Source organism: Orycteropus afer, unplaced genomic scaffold, assembly GCF_000298275.1.
Source record: "Orycteropus afer afer isolate SDZICR_OR568_19922 unplaced genomic scaffold, OryAfe1.0 scaffold00285, whole genome shotgun sequence".
NCBI lineage: Eukaryota > Metazoa > Chordata > Mammalia > Tubulidentata > Orycteropodidae > Orycteropus > Orycteropus afer.
In genome coordinates, this window is record NW_006921872.1 from 101769 (window position 1) to 119019 (window position 17251).

General features: G+C 50.4%; 3 protein-coding genes across 3 annotated transcripts in view; all 3 read left to right on the plus strand.

Annotated features, from left to right (window-relative positions):
• The window catches only part of ARID3C (AT-rich interaction domain 3C), a 7162-nt gene extending 4254 nt beyond the window's left edge, over positions 1-2908 (plus strand). The window contains exons 3-7 of the mRNA XM_007950652.1: positions 710-893; positions 1026-1321; positions 1864-2046; positions 2276-2365; positions 2814-2908. Coding sequence (XP_007948843.1) covers positions 710-893; positions 1026-1321; positions 1864-2046; positions 2276-2365; positions 2814-2908 — 848 coding nt within the window. The remainder of the gene's footprint in view (positions 1-709; positions 894-1025; positions 1322-1863; positions 2047-2275; positions 2366-2813) is intronic.
• A 1627-nt stretch (positions 2909-4535) lies between these two features.
• On the plus strand, positions 4536-12765 carry DCTN3 (dynactin subunit 3). Its single transcript, XM_007950653.2, has 7 exons — positions 4536-4631; positions 7355-7439; positions 8064-8150; positions 10764-10847; positions 11800-11858; positions 12419-12478; positions 12676-12765. The coding sequence occupies exons 1-7, from the start codon at positions 4536-4538 to the stop codon at positions 12763-12765; spliced, it is 561 nt and encodes a 186-aa protein (XP_007948844.1).
• Positions 12766-15386: 2621 nt separating this feature from the next.
• RPP25L (ribonuclease P/MRP subunit p25 like) lies at positions 15387-15878 on the plus strand. Its single transcript, XM_007950702.1, has one exon. It carries the CDS (start codon positions 15387-15389, stop codon positions 15876-15878), a length of 492 nt encoding a protein of 163 aa, XP_007948893.1.
• Positions 15879-17251: the final 1373 nt, after the last annotated feature.

Sequence of the window (17251 nt, forward strand, 5' to 3'; positions counted from 1 at the left end):
ACAACAACAACAAGGTAGCGTTAGGAGCTCTGGTAGCATAGTGCCTAAGGCACTTGACTGCTAACCAGAAGGCTGGCGTTCAAACCCACCAGCCACTCCTCAGAAGGAAGGTTGGGCAATCTACTTCTGCAGTGATACCACCTTAGAAACCCAAGGAGGGGGTCGCTGTGAGTCAGGTCTGACTCGATGGCACATAACAACAACAACAAGGCTGTTTTCTGAGTTTTAGGTAGTGCAAATGCTTAAGGCCCTCACTGCTAACAGAAAAGACTGTAGGCTCAAGCCCACTCAAAGGCAATTTGGAAGACCAGCCTGGTGATCTGCTTCTGAAAAAACAGCCATTGAAAATTCTATGGAGCACAGTTCTACTCTGACACAAGGCGGGGCCATGAGTTGGAATCACTCCAGGACAACTAGCATGACTGTTTTCAGGCAACAATGGCAGAGTTGAATAGCTATGACATTGGCTAGCCTGCAAACATTAAGTATTTACCATCTGGCCCTTTTCAGAAAAAGTTTGTCCTGGTCTAGCATCCTGTCTTCCTTGCCACAGTGAAGGCCCTGGGAGCTCTCCCCACTCTTCCCTCTTCCTCTCCCTTCTCCCTGATCATCAGTGCACCCAGGCATCATCCAGGGATCCAATTTCTTCAGTCTCCACGGATGCTGCACACAGGTCTTAGTGTCCTGACTCTCTGCCCATCCCTACCAGGGACGCCAGTGAACCGTGTGCCTATCATGGCCAAGCAGGTGCTGGACCTGTACGCGCTGTTTCGTCTAGTGACCGCTAAGGGCGGCCTGGTGGAAGTCATCAACCGCAAGGTGTGGCGGGAGGTCACGCGAGGCCTCAGTCTACCCACCACCATCACCTCAGCTGCTTTCACTCTACGCACCCAGTGAGGCCAGAAGCTGGGGGCAGGGCAAACGGGAAGGCGGGCGAACGGGAAGGCAGGGGCTCGGGCTGGTTTGGGATGTAGGGCTTGATCAGCCAGGCCCAGCTTCCCGCCCCACATCCGGTCCGCCCCTAGATATATGAAGTACCTGTACCCGTACGAGTGCGAGACGCAAGCGCTCAGCTCGCCGGGTGAGCTCCAGGCGGCTATCGACAGCAACCGGCGGGAGGGCCGTCGCCAGGCTTACGGAGCCACCCCTCTCTTCGGCTTGGCCGGGCCGCCCCCTCGGGGCGGTCTTGGCTCCGCCTCGGGATCTGGCCCCGCCCCGCCCGCGCCCCTGCCGGGGCCCGGCCGGGGCCCAGCCCAGAGCTCTGGCCCCGGTCTGCCTGCGCACGCGTGCGCCCAGCTGAGCCCGAGCCCCATTAAGAAAGGTGCGAGGGGAGAAGGCAACGCGGAGTTTTGGGGGTTTCTGAGGTCTAGAGGGCATTGAGATATAGGAGACTTTGTAAAGGATATTCAAATCTGGAAGGCACTGAGAGATAGGGCAGTTTAGGGGGCAATGAGATTTAGGAGTCCTGAAGTTTCAGGGTCTGAGGTGTGGGGTTAATGAAGCTTAGGAGCAACGGGTCACTGTGATGTGGGGCTGAAGCTCAGGAAAAGGCCCTTTATCTAGAGCAGCTCCATTCCACATCTGTCCTCATGGGGCTCCTATCTACATGTAGTTTGTGCCGTCTGTGTCCTGGGTTATTTAACTACCAAAATCAACGAAATCCCCCAAACTTGTTTGCCTCTGAAAATTGTCTTCCGCCAACCTGGACATATATATTGGCCCTTTGGCTCTTCAGCTTGAGAGCCTCCAGGCTGAGGCTCTAGATGGGAGGGGAGCTTGAATACGGTTCATGAGCTCGGGTGAGAATCAAATGCAGAGATAGGGTTGATTGGGCCAGGGGAGCTGAGTGACCTATTCTTCCAGAGGAGAGTGGAATTCCAACCCCTCGAGTGGCATTACCTGTGGGTCTGGCCCTGGGACCTGTGCGAGAAAAGTTGGCACCAGAAGAACCCCCGGAGAAGAGGGCTGTGCTGATTGGGCCCATGGACCCTCCTAGACCTGGTGCACCCCCCAGTTTTCTGTCCAGGGGCAAGGTCCCCCTGAGGGGTGAGGAGGGACTTATTGCTGAAGGGGCTTTGGGCCTGTGTACTGAGGGAGGACAGGCACATTGCCTGATAGATGTTGGAAATAGGGCAGACATAACCGTCTATAGACGCCTGTATGATTACAGGTGTGGGGTCAAAGTGGGATGGGAGCTGTCTACAGGGATGGAGGAGGGCACTTCTAAGTCTGAAGTTTGATTCCCAAAATGTGACCCCTGCCCCCTCCTGGACAGAAGAGCGGCTGGATGGGCCTCTCAATCTGGCTGGCAGTGGCATCAGCAGTATCAACATGGCCCTAGAGATCAACGGGGTGGTCTACACTGGTATGGGTGCTGCAGGCTGTTTATACTGGCATGAGGTCAGGGGTATTTACATTGGCATGGGGATTTTAGACTGCCTCTATGAGCATGAGGTGCAAGGATGTCTAAATCTGCATGGGCAACATGGGGTTCAGGGGATTGCTACCGGGGCATGGGTTAATGGGGTTGTCTACATGGCATGGGGTCCAAGGTATAACCTCATTGGCATGGGTACCATGGGATGTCTGCCTTGTCGTGGGCCTAAGTATCATTATAGATACCAATTTACCTATTTGAGGGTACCTACGTTGACATAATAGTCTCTTACTGACACAATGAGCTTGTCCAAATTGGTTTGTGGAAAGGGTATGTGTGTGGTGTTATAGCAGTCTTACTTTTGTTCCCCTCTTCTGTTTTCATGCCTCACCCCCTCTGCTTGTGTTTGCCCTCTACCATCTCACCTCTTTACCAGGTGTTCTCTTTGCCCGCCGCCAGCCTGTGCCAGCTTCCCAGGGCCCAACCAACCCTGCACCCCTGCATGGGCCCCCTTCCGGCACCTTGCCCTGAGACCTCCCACTCAGAACTAAGAGTCCTAGCCCCACTGCTGAGGGAGGAGGACAACTCCCCATACCTTGATTCTTCCAGGCCACTCACTCTGGGACACTGTCCTGGGAGGTGACTTCCTCCCCTCCATGCCATGTGGACTTGCAACCAAAGGATTTTCTTCCCATGTTACATCTACCTCATTGTAAAGGGAGGGCACCTTCTCCCTGGCCAACTCTGGCAACGTCTACCAAAGAGTTCTCCCCCCAGGAACCCTATCATCTCCTTCATATGCTCCCTTTGTCAATGCCATCTCTAGGGACCAAGCTCTGCTCCTCTTTGGGAGCCAAGTGAAGAGTTGGGTCGAGGGTGTTGTGGAGGAGGCATCCCAGGCCACATCTGGACAATAAAGCTGCTATCCCTCCCTCTCCTGTGTGTCCTCGCCTTCTTGTTTGGGGGGTAGAGGGGAATGGAGGGAGAAATAATGATCTGGTACACAGGTTACATCTGGTCAGGGATCCCAGGGGGAAGGTAGCATAGGAAGCTCAGTGACAACAGAAGCTCTGGCTCTTGAAATCAGTCTGAGTTCACATGCTGATTCTAGCACTAAGGAGCTGGGTGGTTGTTGTTAGGTGCCGTCAAATCAGCTCTGACTTACAGCAACCCTGTGTACAACAGAGCAAAATACTGCCCACTCAGGCGCCATCCCCACAATCTTTGCTATACTTGAGCCCATTATTGCAGCCACCATGTCAATCTATTGTCTTCCCCTTTTTTGCTGATCCTCCTCCAGGGAATAATGGTCCCTTCTGACAGCATGACCAAAGCAGGTGAGACAAGTCTGGCCATTCTCGCTTCCAAGGAGCATTCCAGCTGCACTTCTTCCAGGACAGATTTGTTTGTTCTTCTGGAAGTCCATGGGCAATTCAGTTAATCTCTTGAACCTCAGAGGATTCCAAAAGGCTATGCTAACTCATGGGGCCTCCTACTGACCTATGGGAATGGACTTATCCCAGAATAGTGGATGTATTTATACATAGAACCTCAGAGAATGGGGTGGGGAAACCTCTTTGGCAGCCTCAAATTGTTGTTGTTGTTATTTGCCATGGAGTCAGACCCGACTCATAGCGACCCCTCCTTGGGTTTCCCAGGCAGTATCACTACAAAGTAGATTGCTCCATCTTCCAAAAAAAAAAAAATCCTAAACACACTGCCATCAAGTCAGTTCCAACTCAGTGTCCCCCATTGGGTTTCCAAGGCTGAAAGTCTTTACAGATGCAGACTGCCTCATTTTTCTTCCCCTGAGTAGCTGGTGGGGTTGAACCACCAACCTTTGGGTTATGAGCCAGGTGGCTTAACCACCACACCACCAGAGCTACCTCAAACTAAGAAAAGAAAGGCAAGACTGTCTTGACAACCAAAGCGTTGGGATTCCCGAAGGGCCGGAAGATGGGTAGCCGTTGCCTCGGTAACTATGCAGCTTTTGATACCTTTTACCCGCCCCATTCGATCACTTCCGGCACTAAAGGCGCCAATCGTGGTGTCACTTCCCTCCAGGAGGCGCCAGTGCACTCAGATTGGTCAGCCTTCCCATTTGGACGGACGTCCCGCCCTGTGGTTGTTCCCCGGTTGAGGCGGGGCGGCGGTGGCGATGGCGACTGTGACAGACCTGCAACGGCTACAGGCCGGTGTGGAGGAGCTAGAGCGCTGGGTATATGGGCCAGGCGGGGCGCGTGGCTCGCGGAAGGTGAGAGGTCTGGAGTCTGCCTATCCCTTTCCAGGACAGTGAAGAGCGGCCCATTGGCCTGGCCCTTGGGGTGGATGCAACCGCTCCAGTCTCGGCCTTTGAGACAACAAAGGTCTGGGAGCAATCTACTTGAGTAGTGATGCCGCCTCGGAAACCCAAGAAGGGGTCACTATGAGTCGAATCTGACTCCACGGCAGTGAGGGTTTTTTTTTTTTTTTTTTTTTCCGGGTGGGGGGCTTTCTGGAGCAGATCGAACCCTCGGTGTCCATCCCCATGGGGCGTGGAGGGGGAGGCTCTGCGGGTGATTTGGTTCGCTGGAAGTGGGCTCAGTATGAATGGTGACCAAGACTCCGCCCTGTTCTCTCTGCCTAGTTGAGACCTGACACACTTGAGAAGCTGACTAATGAGAGTTTCAATAAGAACTGACGTCCGCAATAGAAGGGCTCCTGCGTTCTTAATTGTTAAATGAATTGTGTGCAGAGAGAGGTCCGTGGAACCTGAGACAGGTCAAAAGTGGATAAGGAAGGCTCCCAGGGGCAAGAGGTGATGTCTGACAGGCCTGGAATTAGGAAGAGAGGGAGTTGAATAACTGGTGTTCAGATATGGACCAACACTACTTCACCCTTGTGACTTCTTCACCTAAATGACTGAATTTGACAACCATGAAGCTCAAATGTTCTTCAAATGCTTTCTACTATGGGAAGATCTTTTATAGAGGAATTCCTGTTGGAATGTCAGGCATATCTGGAGCTAAGTGCATCTGAGATGATGATGTCTGTCTGTATCCTTCTTGTGGAATTAGGTGTCACTAGCCTGGTAGCATAGTGGCTAAAGCACTTGACTGCTAACCAGAAGGCTGGTGGTTCAAACCCACCAGTCACTCCTTGGAAGGAAGGTTGGGCAATCCTACTTCCATAGTGATACTGCCTTGGAAACCCAAGGAGGGGTCGCTATGAGTTGGGGCCGACTCAACGGCACATAACAACAACAACAACAACAACAGCAGATTGTGCTTCCATTTGACATCTATGACACCAGCCCTTCTGGTTTTCCTCCTACCTCTCTGATTGCTTCTTCCCTATCTTATTTACCTCTCCATATATTTAACTCTTGAATTCATTGCCCCTACCCTTAAGCAATATTGAAGGATTCTATGGGAAAAATATTGAATGATGTAGAAACCATCAGAAGAAGATGGAAGAAGGGATGCAGAGAGTCACTGTATTAAAAAGACTCATTAACAACCTGTGATGTGCAGATGACACAACCTTGCTTGCCAAAAGGGAAGATGACTTGAACTGATGAAGATCAAATACTACAGTCTTCAGTATGAATTATACTTCAACATAAAGAAAACAAAAATCCTCCCAACTGGACCACTAAGCAACATCATGATAAACTGAGAAAGGATTGATGTTGTCAAGAATTTCATTTTACTTGGATCAACACCCATGGAAGCAGCAGTCAAGTGACATGTTGCATTAGGCAAATCTGCTGCAAAAGAATTCTTTAAAGTGTAAAGAGCAGATGTCACTTTGAAAACTAAGGTGTCTGACCCAAGCCATGGTATTTTCAATCACCTCATATGCATGTGAGAGCTGAACAATGAATAAAGAAGACCACAGAAGAATTGATATATTTGTATTGTGGTGTTGGCAAAGAATGTTGAATGTACCACGAACTGCTAGAAGAACTAACAAATCTGCCTGGAGGGTAGTACAGCCGAAATGCTCCTTAGAAGAGAGAATGGCCAGACTTCATCTCTCATACTTTGGTCATGTTGGCAGAAGGAATCAATTCCTAGAGAAGGATACCATGCTTGGTAAAGCAGAGGGTTAGTGAAAAAGAGGAAGACCCTCAAAAAGATGGATTGACTCAGTGGCTGCGATGATAGGCTCAAGCATGCCAATGATTTTAAGGATGGCACAGGACCAGGCAGTGTTTTGTTCTGTTCTCCCTAGACAGGGTTACTATGATGCTATCAGAATTGACTCAACAGCACCTAACAATAACAACAAGCCTTAAGCCTGAGCTTATTCACTTCCACAGTTTCTGTTACCATTTACATATCATTATGTCTCAAATGTGTATTTCCAGCCCAGATTTCTGTTCTGAGAACTAGACATATGTCTAGTTTCCTATTGGACTTTTCTTTTTGGATGGCCCATATACATCTCAAACTCAGTCCACATGCTCTTAACTTTACTCTTTCTCTCCCCTAGCCATTGGAATAGGAAATTCTTCTTTATTTCCTACTTCAGGGATTGCACTGTCACTGGGCTTCTAGAGGTTGTCCTAGACTCTTCCATTTCCCACATTAAAGTTAATGTAGAGGGGATAGAGCTAGAGGTTGGCCATTCAGTCTGGGGCTGGTACAGTTATACATTGATGAGGTAATAAGGCCTAGATGAGGATGCTTGGATTTTTCACGCCTAAATCCAGGGTTTAGGAACCAAGAAATACATAGTATATGCCAATGCCCCATAAGCTCCAAAATAGTTAATTCTCTCCCCAATCATACTTGAAGCTCCCTAAAGAGAGAGCACATGATTATCTGTCCATTCACACTGAGGATTCCCTGAAGATGGAATTACATCTCCTTTAATACAGGAGAAGAGGGCCAACCTGCTGGGACTCAGGTTGTGGAGTCAGGGGATAAGGGTTCTTTACTAAACCTTAATCTAGGTGGTGTATCTTGGAATTAACCTCCATTCCCCTTCTAGGTGGCTGATGGTGTGGTTAAGATACAGGTGGCTTTGGGGAACATCGCCAGCAAGAGGGAGAGGGTGAAGATTCTGTACAAAAAGAGTAAGTGCCTCTCTGGGGTACCTGCCTGCCCTCCTCATGCCTCTTCTTTCTGGGACCTGGTCCTGGGCCTTCAGCCCAATAGGTTATGGAATAGCCCTTTGGAGAGAGCAAAAATATAAAAACGTATTCCTGCTGAAGTAAAGTGTGGGCTTTCCTTTTTCCTCGTGAGTGAACCCTATGACCATGATAGTGTGCTAAGTTATGGGACAGAAGCTCTGCCTGAAAGTTCCTGGTGGTGGAGAAAGGAAGAAGGGTAAGGTCTAGAGACAGAAATTAGATACTGAGAGCCTCAGGCTTGGGTTAGCAAAGCCTTTTTTGGTTATCTCAGAGCTAGTAACCCCTGCTCAGCATGTGGAAATCAAACAAAGCTCTGACTTGTCGGGCACTGAGGGGGAAAGGGACCTTCCATCCCTTGGGAGTGCTGAGGGCCCCAGGGTGCTGCTAGCAATGATGTTCTCAGCTCTGAGGCTTGAGGTGATGAGTGTGGAGAGAGAGAGAATTGGGGGTTATGGTCTACAGGAGTAGATGGGATACTGAGAGCGTCAGCTCCTCACCAAAGGCTTCATAAGATAGAGCCTCAGTTCCCAACCCAATTGGTCCCATTTTGTCTTGCTACTTTTCTAGTTGAAGACCTGATCAAATACCTGGATCCTGAGTACATTGACCGCATTGCCATACCTGATACCTCTAAGCTGCAATTCATCTTAGCAGGTAATGCTGGACATGCATCTGGGAATGTGGGTTGTCAGGGAGATTGGGCACAGAGGTGGCCTCGCCATCCAGTGTTCTCATGGAAACAGCCTGGAAGCTACTCTCTGGAATTCTGACCTGACTCTAGCTGGAGGGGGTCCTCGGGTCCTCTCATAGGCATTGGGCTTGGTATACCTCTGGGCTAGCTGCAGACAATGTTGCTAGCCACAGTGAGAGCTACTCCAGTGTTCTAGCAGTGATCTGCCTCTGGAATTTTCCTTCAGAACCTTCCTCACTTCTCATGGGACAAAGGAATTTCTAGGACAGGGCAGAGGGCATTTCATTTGGAAGAGGGGGAGTATTGGCATAAATTGCAATATTTTCCTTTCATGTGAGAAGGCTCGGGGATTTCAAAGTTGTAGGTAGGAACCATTGCCGTCGTTGAATTGGCTAATAAGTCAGCCAGCCACTCCACAAGCTAGAGTTTGCTGAGCACATACTATGTCCATTCATTTATTCAAAAGATGTTTAATGATCATTTACAGGAACATCTCATTTTATTGCCCTTTGCTTTATTGAGCTTCACAGATATTTTGTTCTTTATAAATTGAAGGTTTGTGGCAACCCTGCATCAAGCAACTCTATTGGCACCATTTTTCTAACAGCATGTGCTCACTTGTCTCTATGTCACATTTTTGTAAATCTCACAATATTTCAAACTTTTTCATAATGCTATTGTATGCTTAATAAACTACAGTAGAGTACAAATTTTATTTTTAAAAAATTTTATTTAAAAACAACTTTTACATGCACTGAGAAACTGAAAAATTCATATGACTCCCTTTATTGCGATATCTGCTTTATTGCAGTGGTCTGGAACTGAACCCACAATATCTCTGAGGTATGACTATATTGTGAGCCAGTATGTCTCACACTATCGTGGTTATGAGGTATATCATGGAACCAGAGAGTCCCTGCCATCGTGTACAGGCCAAACTAAAAGAGACAGAATCCTTGCTTAGGGACCTAAGCTTATAACAAAGCTGGGAGATCCAATTCCCAAAAGAGAGACTGGGGTAGAAATTATTTATCACTGAAGACTGAGCGAGGATGGGCAGCTCCCAAAGAACTCCTGATCAACTGCCATAGCTCCGGTACTAAGTTCAGGAGTTTTTCCCTGCACTGACTTGAGTCCACCCTCTCCCTCCCCATGGCCACTTCCCCAGTGTTTATCCCCTGCCTCAGTGACTTAGTAGGAGCTCTGGTAGCATAGTGCCTAAGGCACTTGACTGCTAACCAGAAGGCTGGCAGTTCAAACCTACCAACCACTCCTCGGAAGGAGGGTTAGGCAATCTACTTCTGTAGTGATATTGCCTCAGAAACCCAAGGAGGGGTTGCTATGAGTCAGGTTTGACTTGATGGCACATAACAACAACAACAGTGATTTAGTATTGCCATAACAGAAATATCACAAATGGGTGGCTGTAAAGGACAGAAATATATTTTTTCAAGATCAGGAGATTAGAAGTACAGATTCAGGGCATGGCTCTAGTAGAAGTCCTTCCTTGTCTATTTCAACTCCTAGTAGTGGAGGTAATCCTTGATGTTCCTGGACTTGCAGATACATCTGTCTCCATCATCTGTCTTTCTCTTCCCCCTGTGTGTGTCTGTATGTCTATTTTGATCATTTTATAACTCAAGTGGTTAGGTTTAAGATCCACTCTACTCTGGCGTGAGCTCATTAACATAACAAAAGAAAAGCCCCTGTTTCCAAACAGGGTCATATTTACAGGTACAGGGATTAGGATTTAACACGTATTTTTGGGGCCATAATTCAATCCATAACATCCCCTCACACCTGAACATTTACACAGTCTCCTAAATCATCTTCTTGACTCTAGTCTTTCCCCTTCAGCAAATGGTTTCCATCATGCCACATTGCCCACTTTGGACCTCAGTGTCTGTCTAACCTTGATGGATAAAGTCCTTATCTTAGCCTGCCATTCAGGGCCTTCCACAGACTTCAGGCCTACTCTTCTATCCAGCTCTATGTCCTGACTTTCCCTATTCCTGTTTAGCTAATTGAATTCTTTTCCCTCTACTAAAGGACAAGCACTCCTATTTCCAAGCAATTGCCCACATAGTCTCCTCTTCTTGAATTCCCTTTCCACTCTGTGCAACCATTGAAATCCCCAGCCCCGGTCTTGCTCTCCCACTGGACTCTCCCATTACTACCCTGGCTCTCCAGCAGTTTGCAGTTGTCTGTGCCTCCCAGAGCCAATGAGCAGAACCTGCCTAGTATAGTCTGCCATGTATCTCCTCTCTCAGACCTGGGTATGAGGACTCAAGTCTGAAGCCCTTCATTTCCTGTGGCCTAGGAGAGGCTAACTGATAATTTATTGAGAAGAGGCCCTGAAATTGAAACTTGGAAAAAGGTGGAATTTGGAGAAACTGAGAGATGCCTGGCTCAAGATGGGTCAGACCAGAGGCATCTGGTGGGGACAGAATGGGGGAGTATGCACATAGAGAAGAGCAAAGTAACTGTCCAAAGGTCCAGAGCCCAGCCATCTCCCCTGCCAGGTCCTCAGCCCCATGCATGACACTACCTCACTGCTGCTGTCTCTTCTGCTTCAGAGGAGCAGTTTATCCTCTCCCAGGTTGCGCTCCTGGAGCAGGTGGAGTCCTTGGTGCCCATGCTGGACAGCCCTTACATCAAAGGTACCTATCTGGAGCTGCAGCTCCATACTCTGTTTGGGAGATAGCTGGGTGGGCAGGACTTACCCATGCCCTGGGTTTCCTGGGCCCAGGCTGGATCTGCTCCTTGTCTTTACTCTTCCCCCTGGGGCCACATGCCACCTCCATTGGGATTAGAATTGCAAGAGCAGAGACCCCAGGGTCAGGACCTCAGGCAATTTGGGCCCAAGGACTGCTCTAGCAGTCCCCAACTCTGAGGATTCCATCTGCCTTCTACCCCACTGCTCAGCATCTGGCCTTCAGGGTGCTACAGAGCTTGGATTTTACTATAAAAGTTCCTGCCAGGTGTGTAAATGTGTATGAGTTCCTCTTGCCGCACTGCTGAGAACAGTCCCTGAGCCTGGGCTTTGACAAGCAGACAGTGGCTTTAATTGAATCCAGATATCCATCTTGTCTGTCTCTGGAGGCATTTTTCCCTGCTTCCCCTCCCCACCCCGATCAACAACCTGCTGAACATCTGACGGCCTTAAGCTGAAGGGGCCCAGCATGGTGGCTGAGGCTCTGGGTGTTAGATTCTGGGTGGTCAGTTTAGGGACCTGGCCCTCATCCTTAGCCTACCAGCAGGCTCTCTCTTGGGCCAAGGGCAAAGGGACAGACCCCCTGGTAGGCAAAGCCCTCTCTCTTTCTCTCTCTCTCTCGTTCTTCTTACAGCACTGGGGTAGGGATAGGGGGCAACTCAAGGTCCCCAACATTTTGTATTCTTTTAGGGGCCTGCATCCTCCCCTCCCCTATGGGTCCTGAAGTAGGGCTGGGGTGGGCAGGGAACCCCACCACCTCCAGCTGCAGCGGTCGATGAAGCCTGGCGTTTGTTTAGCTTCTCCACTCAATACTCTAATCCTGCCGAAGACCTAATAGACTATTGAGCAGTCCCGGGGGAGGGCACAAGCATCATCAAGCAATGTGTTGTGTTTTATAGCCGTTCCTGAGCATGCTGCCCGCCTACAACGCTTGGCCCAGATTCATATCCAGCAGCAGGTATGGGAGGGTAAAGGGCTGGAAGGGAACGTGTAAGTGGTGAATCACCCCTTAACCCTGCTACCTAGGGAAGCAACCCCATGGAAGACTTGGGGGTTATCCTTTATTTTGCCCTGGGCAGGGGAAGGAACTTGTCTAGGGCCACATCCAGGTCTCCTGCCTCCCAGAGCAGGGCTAGTTTGAGACACTGGAAGGTTAATTTTTAGAGGTATCCAAGAATGCCTGGGATAGTGTGTCCTGGACTATGGGTGGAAGAACTTAGTATTCCCAGGCCCCAGTGTAAAGTTCAAAGAGGGTTTGGAAATAGGGGACAGGGGAGGAGGCAACCTATGAGGGGAAATATTTCCTTAAATGTATGGCCCACTTCCCTTTATATCAGCCTTTGGGCTGAAAGTGACACCAGCCACATCACTGATAGGGCACCCATCCTGGAGCCTGTAATATGCTCCATTGATTCTGGGGTTAAGCATCCCCTTTTCTGGACAGGAATGAGACAAGAAAGCTAGTGGGAGGTTGGGGCTTTGCCCAACTCCTTTCTCTGACACTCCTTGGCCCCACAGGACCAGTGTGGGGAAATCACTGAGGAGTCCAAGGCTCTCCTGGAGGAATACAACAAGATTGTATCCTTTCTGCTCACCCAGGCCGCTAATGGGTGCTTTCCCCAAGCCCAGTCCTTTTGGCCCACTCCTTAGCTCTGTCTCTCATCCCCACCTAACCAGTCTTCCTCTTCCCCAACTCCCTCAACTCCACCCCTTTTGGCCAATGCAAAATATCTCCACTCCCTGAGACTGCTCTTCTCACCTTAACCTGTGTCCAGACAATGCTTCTGTCCAAGCAGTTTGTGCAGTGGGATGAGTTACTTTGCCAGCTAGAGGCCGCCAAGCAAGTGAAGCCAGTGGAGGAATGACAACTGCTTCCCATGCTGGGGCAGCTAAGACAGCCTGGCTCCAGGGACCTGTGCCAATCTGCCTTTGTAATAGGGCAGAGGCAGCTCTCTGTATTTATTGGATTCATGGCCTACCTGCCTATACTCAGTGGGACTGTTAGGTCAGAGGTAAAGGGTTACCTGAGATTTGAGATTTGGACCACTTCCCAATCAATGCCCTTATTTCAGTAACAATAAACCATCGTGATCGCTGGAAGAGTGTGCCAAATTCTGATTTAGGTTGGGTTGGTGGTGGGGAAGGAACTCTGGGAGCACAGTAGTTAATGCATTCAGCTGCTAACCAGAAGCTGGACAACTCCAATCCACCAGCAGTCTGCTTCTATAAATATTTTCAACATTGGAAACTCTATGGAGCAGTTCTACTCTGTCCTATAGGGTCACTATCAGTTGGAATTGACTCCATGGCAGTGGGTTGGTGGGTTTTTGGTGGTGGGGAATGGGGATGGCAGATACCTAGTGGTTGGATTGGGAACTACACGCATCCTTGTTTGGCCACCCAGAGGTGTGCACCTCTCAGAATAAAGGCTCTCATTTGACTGATGTGAGTGGGACATTTGTTTATACTTTAATTTATCCTACTTATACTGAGAACCCTCCAAATAACATGCTGTGCTAGGTGGGAAAGACACAGGAAGGGCCCATGTAATCCATCCCTGCACAGGCTTGGGGGCCGTGGGGGGGGGGTAGACAGTCAAGGAAAAGGGTAGTCCCATCAGGTGGACACAGGATCCTTTGGGGAACAGAAGGACTGATGGGGAAGGCAGTCCTGGTTGCGGATATGAAATTACTTTTGATAACCAAGGGATCAGCATGTGCAAAGGCAGAGAGGAACCTGTAAGTGTCCTGGAAGCCTGCTGGCCCTTTCAGCCAACAAGGGGAGCCCAAAAAGTGTGAAAGATTTGGCTGAGGGGAATTTTAGGTTATGGGAAAGGAAGGTGAGGTAGGAGGCGCGCTAGCTTTTAAAAAGCTGAGACCGAGATGGGCCCAACACTCAGCCCAGTGCTTGCTGCCCCCTTGTGGTCTCAGGGAGTGTTCTAGTTTCCAGCTGCTTTTCTAGCTATTCCCTTACCACCCCGCATGCGCATCTCGAATTTGGCTTGTCCAAACTGGCCTGAAACCTGGTAGTCATCCGAAAGGCTTTCCACCTCTTCGTTCAGTCGCCAACTCTAAGCCAAATTCACTTCGTAATATCTCCCAACTTAGTATCTTCTCTCCATTTCCCTGGTGCATTTTTTAAACAAATATTTGCATGCCTATTATATGCTGGACACCGTTGTAGGCTTCTTGGGCGCGCCTCCAGGACCCCACAGCCAGAAGTCACCAGCGGTTGCGGTCGGATTTCCTCCACCAAACCCTCTTATGTCGCGGTCAGAGTGAGTGTCTTCCTGTACTGCCTGTTGCTGGAATCCTTCCGTGGCTCGCAGGCCCACAGGGTGAATGAAGCGAAGCTCAGAACGCTGTAACCGAGGCTCTCCGCGCAGCAGAAGCCACTCCAAACTGAAACTCTTGCTCTTGCGCGTAGTGATCCCGCTGCTTTTCGCTTAACCTGCGCTACTGTCGGGTGCCCAACCTGTAATGCCAGTCTCCCATCCTGGAAGGGCCAAAGTCTCCCCATCCTTCAGACGCTGGATATCCGCAGGGCCCCTGCCCTTAATAGGAGTGCCCCTGCCCGATGTCACAGCGGGTACAATACGCACGTTCCCAGCCGCTACGGGTGACCCTCAATTTCCTCTGCAGAAGTATAGCGGGCCAGGTTCCCTCAGGCCCCGCCCCAGCGTGAGCAGCCCCACCCCCCGGCGTGCGCGGCCCCGCGGCGCGCTCCCGACCCGCGCACCATCTTGGTTTCGCGTCGTGCGTGAGGCCGGCGTGGCGGCGGTGGTGAGAACCGGAATCGGGCGAGGTGGGAGCGCTTGGAGGTGGAGGGACGGGAAAGCCGACTCATTGGCGGGTGCAACTCGCAGGACACTAAGAGTGGCGGTGCGGTGGGACGGTCGGGGCCTGCCGGACCGCGGGCCACACACCAGGAACAGCCCAAACAGGCGCCCGCGTCGAACCTCTGCTCCTGACTTAAAATGACCTGGGCTAAGGGGGATCGACCTGACCACCGGAATCGCGGGGTGAAGGGTGGTAGGCTCGTTTCTAAGTATTCTGGAGCTAAGGGGGGGCGCAGTTCTGACTTTGCGGTACGTGGAGTAAAAAAAGGGCTTGGCCCTGTCCTTGGAGAGCCAGGAGTGGTGGTGGGGGGGGCTGAGTTTTGGTCTTTATTCTAGGAATCTCTGGAATCACTGCCCCAGAGAGCTCAGTTTTAGGGAATTTGATGCCATCTCACAGACTCCAGGGTGGGAGAGGAGTTACAGCCCTGTACAGAGGAACAGGGGCCTGTGAGATATAGCCCCATCCGAGGGTGAGCCTGAGAAGCTGGAGGTGAGAGGGTATAGTCCTATTCCTGGGAAGTCTGGGATAAGAAAGAATGCCGTGTCCTGGAGAGCTAGAATGGGAGGATGACCTGGTGTGTACCACCTAGCACTCATCTCACACTTCCCTGCAGTGGACAGCGAGATTCACAGACCTCAGCAAGCAGAATGGAGCACTACCGGAAAGCTGGCTCTGTGGAGCTTCCAGCACCTTCCCCCATACCCCAGCTACCTCCTAATACACTGGAGATGCGGGTCCAGGATGGCAGCAAAATCCGCAACCTGCTGGAGCTGGCATTGGGTCAGTTGGAACGAGGCAATACACGCCATGTGGTATTCTCAGGTTCTGGCCGGGCAACAGGGAAGGCTGTCAGCTGCGCTGAAATTGTCAAGCGGCGGGTACCAGGCCTGCATCAGCTCACCAAGCTGCGCTTCTTAGAGACTGAGGACAGCTGGGTCCCAGTCTCACCTGACACAGGCCTAGACCCCCTCACAGTGCGCCGCCATGTGCCTGCAGTGTGGGTACTGCTCAGCCGGGAACCCTTGGATCCCAATGACTGTGGGTACCAGCCCCCAGGAGCACCCCCTGGCCTGGGCTCCACTCCCCGCTCTAACTACGGCCCCCGACCCAGAAGAAGGGCTCGAGACACACGGCCCTGAGGACGAGCTCCCAAGCCCTGTCCTCCAGACCTGGGTGTCTGGGATGACTGTGTTTTGTCCAATGAGCCCCTCTAACTGCTGAACATCCCCAAGTAGGCTTGAATCTGCAGAAGTGGGCCTTGCTGTCCTGCTTCCCTTGGCATGGGGGAAGGGCTTGCTATGAAGAGTGACAGGTGTGAGGTCTCTACTGAGTTCAGGATTGCTGAAGAAGGACTCACTCTGCCTTCCATTACAGTGCCTCTGATCTGGTTTCTGAACAGAGGTCCAGGAATAAGTGAGGAAATAAAAGATTCTACTTGTTTGTTTAATGAGCCTCTGCGCCAGCCTGCTGTGTGGAAGTGGGATAGGGGATGGTAGTCCCTACCCATGGTCTAGTTCTGCCCTTTGAGTGTCATTGAGTCCCCAGAGCTTTGGGACCAGGCTGCCTTGCAGATGATTGATCTTTGGCTCAGCATCCCATCCTGATGGAGTCTGTGGTGGCCAGGGTAGTGGATCACATGAAATAAACATGATGACCTGTTCCAAAGAGTGATTCAGTAGAGTGGGCATTGCAACCTCTGGGAGTCTCAGGAGGGCCTCCCAATTCGGGAACCATTGAGGCACCATTCAGTCTCCAGGATGGTGCACAGGTAGTATGGAGGGAAACTGAGCTGTAGTCAAAAATCTCTTGGGAAAAACCAGGGTCTGTAGCTTACAGAGTCAGGAAATAGGCTAAAGACTGAGGGGAAGATGGTTAGTGATTCTAGGGGCTTTTCCCTCCTCCATGGCTTCCACAGCATCAGCTCAACAGCAAGTGCTGGCGGTGATGGCTGAGGCAGCGGCTGTGGCTTCCACAGGGCCTAGCCAGAGCCTATAAAAGGAACATCAGGGAGGTGGCCAGAGGGAGGTGAAGTTTCTGGAGTCTGAAAGCCTGACCAAGGTTGGGGGGAGGAAAATAAGAGTTGTGTATAATTGCTGATGCCATTTCTTTACTTCTCACTTCCTTAATCCATGGCAATGTGGCTTCTGCCTCCATTAATTTATTAGAAAAAGTTATGCCTTGGCACAAAAGGTAAACAAGTTTTTTAAGAAGTTGGATTACGAACTGAGTAGTTGAACCTGCGGGCTTGGGACCATAGTCTCAGGGGATATCAAGCTGAATTGGCATAACATAACTGTACAAAACATTGTTCCACCTCTACTTTGGCGAGTAGCGACTGGGATCTTAAAAGCTAGCAAGCTGCCATCTAGATGCAACGATGCGTCTCTCCTCATCCAGAGCAAAGAAGAATGAGGAAAACCAAAATTCATGGAAACAATTAGTCCTAGCGACTGGTACACCATCCGATCTGCAGCCTATACAACTATGAGACCAGAAGAACTAGACGGTGCCC

Excerpts from the sequence above, each read along its gene's own strand:
- DCTN3 (XM_007950653.2), top strand. The coding sequence starts at position 4,536 with ATGGCGACTGTGACAGACCTGCAACGGCTACAGGCCGGTGTGGAGGAG. Across the intron at positions 4,632-7,354 it reads GGGCGCGTGGCTCGCGGAAG|GTGGCTGATGGTGTGGTTAA; the intron begins GTGAGAGGTCTG and ends TTCCCCTTCTAG. Across the intron at positions 8,151-10,763 it reads GCTGCAATTCATCTTAGCAG|AGGAGCAGTTTATCCTCTCC; the intron begins GTAATGCTGGAC and ends CTTCTGCTTCAG.
- RPP25L (XM_007950702.1), top strand. The coding sequence starts at position 15,387 with ATGGAGCACTACCGGAAAGCTGGCTCTGTGGAGCTTCCAGCACCTTCC.